This window comes from Aplysia californica, unplaced genomic scaffold (assembly GCF_000002075.1).
Source record: "Aplysia californica isolate F4 #8 unplaced genomic scaffold, AplCal3.0 scaffold01076, whole genome shotgun sequence".
In the NCBI taxonomy this organism is placed as follows: domain Eukaryota; kingdom Metazoa; phylum Mollusca; class Gastropoda; order Aplysiida; family Aplysiidae; genus Aplysia; species Aplysia californica.
This window is the reverse complement of record NW_004798346.1, coordinates 190,687-198,974: the sequence shown is the minus strand read 5'-3', so window position 1 is coordinate 198,974 and position 8,288 is coordinate 190,687. Positions and strand designations below refer to the sequence as shown.

The following is an 8,288-nucleotide window of genomic DNA, read 5'->3' as shown; positions in this document are numbered from 1 at the left end:
CTTTTTCGGCCCTCAGAAAAAAAGTGACGCCTTCGAGCCTCGACGCCCGCTCGTCGTCCGTGTCCCACGAGGACCACGTGTCCTCCAACAGCGACGAGGAGGAGGACGAGGACAACGTGGAGATCTGTGTGGACGACGACGACCAGCAGTCCGCCACAGGCGACCTGGATGAGGAGGAGGACAGGACCAACCAACTGTTTAACGGTAAGTCATCTTTGGCTTTTTGCTTGTTTTGGGGAGATTTATTTTTTTGCTTGTCTTCATTTCCCCCCATAACATTATTGTTCTTTGTTCATTTATTTATTTATTTATTTATTTTGAACAATAATTCTTCATTGTGTTATTGTCATTTATTCATTCAGTTCGAATGGATTTTGTTAAAGTGACATTGTTATTTAAAAAAAATAATTTTGAAAAATTCATTTATTTTAAAATAATTGTTGTAACGTTGTTGTTGTTGTTTATTCAATTAAAAATACAACAACAACAATTTTAATACTTATTGTGTTATTGTTATGTATTCACTTATTCTCTCATTCAAAAAATAAACACTTATATTAAATTATGAAACCTATTATATTATTATTATATCAATGAAATTGTTAGTGTTTTAAAAAAATTGTTATTATTATCATTGCGTACATTCTACTTATTATTATTATTGTTACTGTTATTGTTGTTGTTATTATTATTATTATTGTTGTTGTTGGTGTTTTTGTTGTTTTTGTTATTATTTTACTATTGCCATTCCATTGTCACTTGCAGACGGGCGGAGAATGGAGGTGGACCCGGAGACCCTGGGCTCCGAGGAGAAACTGTCTCTGGACTCTGGCAGACGGCACGACTCGGCGCCAGGCCGGGGCTCGCTAGGCCCGGAACCGCGTCAGCGAAGCCAGAGCCCACGCCGCAGTGCGCCGGCGGAGCCCGAGGCGGCGGCGTTGGGAATACGCGGTGGCGGTGAGGATAGTAACTGTGACGGTGAAGACGGTCATAGAGTGAGGGACGCGTCTGAGGAGGGTGAGCGTGAAGATGCCGCCGATGATGGCGGCAAAATCACGCCGCCACCACCGCCGACTCCGGTGAGGAGTAAACCTGTTCTGAAGCATAGCGCGGAGAGTTTGATCGCCCGCACGCCGCCGCCTCCTGCTGCTCCCGCTACGTCGTTGTCATCATTATCGTCCACATCGTCTTTACCTTCAGCTGCTTCAGTTCACGGACAGCAACAGCAACTTGAAAAACCTTGTGGTGGTGACTCAAACGATGAGATGGTGGTGGACGAGGTGGTAGAGTGTTCGCCCTCTGCGAAGGCTGCTTCTAAAGACTCGAACCACAATAGTACAAGAGACTGTGAAAATATGGCAGACTCCACTAGTAGCAGCAGCCATCGTCGCTTAGCGTTTTCATCGTCGTCATCATCATCGTTTTTGAGGCATCTGGGAGACAATGTGGATTCTGAGAACCGTCGACGAGAAAGAAGACCGTCTGTGGATGAGGTGGGTGGGGGAGTGACGAGACACGATTCTTCAGACTGCACAACGACAGCAACAACAGATGGTGGTGTCGTTGGTGGTGGTGGTGGTAACAGAAGCTCGGGTCTACACTCGCCCGACGGTTACAGCGCCGACTCGGAGTCCGAGCAGACAGCACGCACAACACGACAACAACAACAGCAGCAACAGCTTTCACCTCCTCACGTACACACGCACGCGCCCCACCACCATCAGCACCAGTCCCCGCATAGACTAGCGGGACACCCTCACAGCGCCCCGCACGCCGGCCTACCTTTGTCTCATCATCATCACCAACATCATCATCACCAACATCATCATCATCATTCTCGGGAGCAGGTGCTGTCCAGGCACGAAGAACAATTGAAAGAACAGTTGAAACAGCAACAGCAGCAACAGAGTCATCATTACCAGCACCTCCTGCGGCTGGAGTCGGACAAAAGAGACTTATTATTCGAAAAGGAGAACCGGTTCCTCCAGGAACAGAAACTGCTGGCCAAGGACAGCCGCAGCCCGCCCAACGTAACGGTTTGCCAGCGGTCGCCGCTAGGTCACCCACACCCGTCTCTCTTCCCAGCCTTCCACCCGCATCTGTTCGCCACCAGCGCGGCCTCGGCGTTTCACCACCCGATGGCTTCTCTCTACATCAATACCATGGCGGCCGCCGCCACACACCCGCACATCTTGCCGCAGCTCGCCGCGCAGTCAACGCTCTCCTCCCTACCCTCCTCTCCGTCTATCTCAGCGGCTGCAGCGGCGATAACTGCCGGCGGCAGAAACACGCCGCCGCCGTCCGCTGTCTCTCCTCCTCACCAGCTTCGATCTCCTTCTTCTTCTTCTTCCGCCGGCGGTGGCGTTGGCGGAAACCCGCCGCCGCAGCCAGCTCTGTCCACCACCACCACCACCACCCCTTCCTCCGTCTCCTCTCCGCTTTCCTCAACCTCTCCTACTTCCTCCTCACCTCCTCCTCATCCTTCCTCTTCGACCACGTCCTCCTCAGCCCTCAACAACATATTCCTCGGCTCCCTGCCCCATCACCCGGCCCACCCAGCCCACCACCCCCATTCCCACCACCCCGCCTCCCTCCCAACATCTCACCCCGTCGCCATGGCGCGCGCGTTGGCGGCCTCCGCCGCGTTGCCGCTGTCGCACCCGCTGGCGTTTCTTCCACGCCACGCGGCGTCCCTGGGCCCAATCTTTCACGGCCGCTCTCCCCCCAGCCGCTTCCACCCGTACGCGGCGAACCCCGTGAGCCCCGGAGCCCCTCTGTCGCCGGACGAAGCCCAGTCGGGCACGAGTAGCCCCACACATAGCCCCTCCTGCTCGCCGCTGATGAAGGGCTCGCCCTCAGGGGTAATCAAACCCGTACCCATCCCTCGAGAGATCGGACTCAACCTCTCCACCACCGACAACAGGGTTCTGTCTGTCTGAGGGAGAGAGGGAGAGAATCGATGAATGAGAGAGGGAGAGACTGACAGAGAGAAGACAAGAAACAGAGAGAGAAAGAGGGAGACTGAGGTAGAGAGGTGGAAAAAGGCCACCCTAGTCTTTGACAAGAAACAAGCACACTTTTTAGGATGTGTTTTTGGAGTATGTTTTTTTTTTTCCATTTCTCCGACATTGGAAATGGCCCATATAAGGAACAAAGTAAAAACTGTTAAAAGACAAATCCTTGTTCTCTTCTAGTCCCCAAGAGGGTAGGCGAAGACTTTTGGCCACAGAGAGGCACTAAATTATTTCATGTGTGATGACCAAACAGCACTAGAAGTGCCGCAAAATTTAGAGGGCGCTTTTATTATGACCTTATGTAGTTTGCGAGCGCCGTAAAACTCTAACTAAATAAACTGAAAACCCTGGAGGAAGTTAAGAGAAGAGAAGCTGTCAATGCCTCTGACTATGGCTACCAAGAAGGGGAGCTGTCTTCCCTGAACATTGGGGTCGGGTTGGAAAGGTTCTTCGAACAGGGCGCCCTGTTAGCTCAGTTGGCATCATGCTGCACTACAGAGCGGATCGCCCAGGTTCGAGTTCCAGACTGGGGCATTCTTGAACTCGGGTCTTTTTTTCTGGAGTCGTCCAGACTCTCAACCCATCTGGCTCCGCCTTATTGTAGACTGACGTTAAGTCCAGAGGTCCAGCCTCTTAAATAACCTAACAGTCTTGATAGGGGTTTAAAACACACACAATTGACTCTTCGAACCCCAAACTCTGTGGTGGGGGTGGGGGGAGGCCTGTACTGGGCTTTAAACGCTACCATTTTGCTTCGTCGGTTGTTCCAAAAAGGAACAGAAAAAAACAAAAAAACAAACAAGAAATGTATGTTCTCCAGTGATTCGGTATGTACGAAACTCGAGATCTGTACTACATTGATATAATATCTCGTAGTTCCTGATTTTGTCCCCAGTTGTTCACCGCTACACCAGGGGAGTTAAAGTGGGGCAGTTTGAATTCATCACTGGCATCGGTTTGGTTTGGTTTGGTTTTGTCTTGTTTAGTTTTTGTTTTTGGTTTGTTTTTGTTTTTGGTTTGCTTTTGGTTTTTTGGTGTCTTTTTTAAAATTTCAAATGTTTTACACCCCAATCGACGCAGTTTAGCATCAATACAGTTTAGATCATTTTATTTAGAATTCCTCTTGAGGAGATAAAAGTCTTTATAGTCTTGCCTGTTATGCTAGACTTGGTATTTTCTTGGGGGCTTCGACTAGAAGAAGATAAAACTGTTTCGTTCTTCTTGTTTGGAAAAAAAATAAGACTCTACTCAGATTCGAACCATGAGCATTCTTGCTTTGGCAAAATTCGTCCTGCAATTGCGCACGCACAATGAACAAACAAAACAACCTTGTTTGGTCCTTTTGTTTCTGCCAGTGGTTTAGTAATAATGTACGTTTGTTTAGTAAAGGTTTTAGCCGGAAAAAAGAATGTGAATTTAATACATAATAATATGCAGCAAGAAATGGTTGCATTACTTTGAAAGAAGCTAGATACAGTGTGTATTTATTTGTGTGACAAGTGCCGTAAAGCTCTTACTGTTGAGTAATTATTGTTTTATACCCTTGTTTTATGCAGTACTAAGACAGTAGTACAACGTTTTTTCTTCACTTTCTTTTTCAGAATTGCAATGTTAGATCTATAGTTGTTTGGGGGGTCTTTCTCTGGTAATTATTATGCGTCTTTTTTTGTGTATTTATAAGAGTACAACTGTACTGTCATACTAATAATTTAGATCTAGATTTTTGTTTTTGTTTTGGGTTGTTTTGTTGTTGTTGTTTTGTTTTTGTTTTTTTGGGGGGGGGTCTTTTTTGTTTTGTTTTGATTGGAGTGAGGGGGAGGGGGAGGGGGAGCGGGCTTATTTTTCCGGTTAACTGTGTCTAAAAGAGGGGGAAAGACCAAAAGACTTGTTATTTTATGAATATCCTTGGAGCTTGCGGCCATTAATGTTTTTTTTAAATAAATTATTATTACGTTGTTGTTATTGTTGTTGGGAATTGTACTACGCCGTTTGGGGAAGCCCAATAGTTTGTTTGTTTGTTTGTTTGTTTGTTTGTTTGTTAAAACTCTTTTTAGAGCATTATATTTTACCATTAATGTCAAATTCTATGACATATTATACTCTACAATTTTAAGTCATGATGTCAAAATAGAATGGTTTTCTGCTATTTTATTTAACATTTTCGTTTATCTTTCATTCAACCAGAAACCTTTGATGTTTTGTTGGTTTGTTGTTTTTTTCTCTACTTTTTTTGGTACTTTGACACTTTTTATCTGGATACCTCAAGGAGAATAGTTTCTATTACTTCGTCCGCTGCTCCATCCTGAAATTGTGTTTGTATTTATGTTTTTACTTGTATTTTCGTCAAAAAATATTTCTTCCTCTCAGCAGTAAGTGTTTATTTCATACAGACACGGGTTTTTGCTCAGACTGGTGTGTTTGTGTTTGTGTGTGTGTGTGTGTGTGTGTGTGTGTGTGTGTGTGTGTGTGTGTGTGTGTGTGTGTGTGTGTGTGTGTGTGTGCGTGCGTGGGCGCGCATTGTTTACAGCAGAGAAAGATTTTTAAAAAATATGAGTGACAGAGAGCGACAGATAGAGAGAGACTGAGAGAGAGACAGACAGACACAGAGAAAGAGAGAGAGAGAGAGAGAGAGAGAGAGAGAGAGAGAGAGAGAGAGAGAGAGAGAGAGAGAGAGAGAGAGAGAGAAGGACGAAAGAGGAGTAGGAATAAACTGGTAGTTATCAGTACGACCAGAAAACTACAAACTGTCAAAAACCACGTTTGCCACATCCTGTTATTTTAACCAGACCTGGTAAACTCTCGAGAGTTCGTATTCTCATAATGCGTAAGTTGAACAACTTTTTTTTTTCGAGTCATTATAATGGATTATTGTCATGAGTATGTTTATGAATATGTTTTATTCACTATTCTACTTGGGAGAAAACATTTCACCTGATGGCGACTTCTAGCTTGTGATCAATTCTATTGTTTTGTTATTAATTTGAACAGGTATATTATAACAATAATTGTGTATATTGTTTGGACAATCGGATATTAATTTATGAACGTTAATGAATTATGTTAATTAATGGCTTCTACGCACCGAAGATTTGCGTACTGTATATATATATTTCTAAGGAATTCGTTGTTGATTATATATGTACATTTCTGATGATGTAGTATTTGTTTTGTTTTGATTTTTTAAGGCCCAAGTCGGTAACAATAATGAGGGGTATTTTGTGCATAACTATTGTCATGATTTCAAATTGTGTTTCACTGTCACTGTTAAGATACCTTGATCATACTATCATTTTCGTCATCATTATTATCGCTAGCATCAGCATTGGTACATGTATCTTTATCTTTGTCATCATCATCATCATCATCATCATCATCATCATCATCATCATCATCATCATCGTCGTCATCATCATGGTAGCGACTGAAGAGATGACATGTCACAATATAGCTAGTCAAGAGGAATAACAAACCAAATAATGTACGTACATGTTGTGTCAATGTATGATACTGTAACAACAGTAGATACTTGTTTGTCCTCTTAGAGGACACTGGTAGCTCAGTGGGCATTTTGATGGTCTGCGGTGTTTTCAATGTTTGGATAAGATCAGATAAGATGAGATAAGATCAGATAAGATCAGATAAGATCAGATAAGATGAGATAAGATGAGATAAGAGAAGATAAATCTTTATTCTCCTGATGCTGGCACATTGGTTTGGTGTAACCACGTACACTCACGCACAGACACACACTCGAACACACACACACACGAACACACACACACAAACACACACATCACACACACACACACAAACACACACATCACACATGCATTTACACACACACACACACACACACACACACATGCATTTACACACACATGCTTTTACACACACACACACACACACACACACACACACACACACACACACACACACACACACACACACATACACACACACACACACACACACGAACGCGTACACTCATACTCATAGACACACACGAACACACACATCACACACCCACATACATAAAAACCCATGCACTTTTGTAAAATGCGTTCTGTGTTAAAAGTAACTTTTTAAAAAGTAACATTCTGAGTCAATGGTCCCCGCACCCCCACAAATCTTAGCATCAGATTTAGCGATTCTTTATACAGAAGCGTAGATCTATTACAAGTGTTGCTTGGTTTAACGGAGGGGTCGGTGAGTGTAGGGTTGGAGTTTGAATCCAAATTTCTTTTTTTATGCCAAAAGCGTAACATACTGATAGATCCTTATTGCATGGAAGACAGATCAAGTCAGATCAGTACACAGTTAGGCCACTCTTGTATGTTTACTTCTTATTTCCTGGATGATTAGGAATTTGACTGTATTATAATAATTATATGTACATGTATAAATATTACATATATACATTTCACTCATACATATATATTATGTATAGTACAGCGAAGAGTCCACCATCATGATCGATATGATATGTCCGTAAAGTTTCTCATCTTTACAAGTGCAATATGTAATTAATTCAGACAGTTGTAGTTTTCCCCTTTTGTTCTGTTTTGTTTTGTTATTTGTTTTTGTTTTTTTTAAATATATTTTCTTTGTCCTTCTCATCAGCATTGGAAATAAAGAAATGTTGAGATAAAAGAAAGATACTGAGTTGTTGCATGATGTTTTTGTAGATATGATTGTCCGTGTTTGTCCTTTGGTGGGTGGTTGGCGGGGGGTGCACAGGTTTGGTCGCTCCTTATTATTTCGTTACCCTGGAATTACAAAGTTCTATATGCCCAATACCCTGTTCTGAGAAATTTGACGTTACAATTTTGAGTTTCAAAACTCGACAATCTATTTTGAATGCAATTCTTTGAATAGTTTGATAATGACTCCGAAGAGTCTTACGATTTTCACAGAGCACATGATATAACAGTTATTTATTTCTGACTTCAAGGTCTTATAGTAACCCAGAACAGCCAAAAATGTCAGATAGATCTTTGTAATTCTAAAGTAGCAAATTGTCTTTGATGTGGCCACGTCTTTGGTGTAACGGTAAGGTGCTTTGCCACTGCATGCAGAAGACTATGGGTTCGATTCCCTTGTGAGAATTTTTTTTTTTTTTTTTTGAAAATCGAATGTCTCCGTCTGATTACGGGACCTTATATTATATCCTCTCAGCTCGGGTTGGTCCTGATAGATATGGCTAAAGCAACCCGTCTCCTATGAGACCTGAATTGGGTTGATGGGGCGTAAAACGCCTGCGTGGGTGATTAGGGG

General features: G+C 43.3%; 1 protein-coding gene across 1 annotated transcript in view; it reads left to right on the top strand.

Annotated features, from left to right (window-relative positions):
- The window catches only part of LOC101863555 (putative uncharacterized protein DDB_G0291608), a gene marked incomplete at its 5' end in the record, with an annotated part of 13,954 nt that extends 9,531 nt beyond the window's left edge, over nucleotides 1-4,423 (top strand). Inside the window, 2 exon segments of the mRNA XM_013089908.2 lie at nucleotides 17-204; nucleotides 766-4,423. Coding sequence (XP_012945362.1) covers nucleotides 17-204; nucleotides 766-2,939 — 2,362 coding nt within the window.
- Between the last annotated feature and the right edge of the window lie 3,865 nt (nucleotides 4,424-8,288).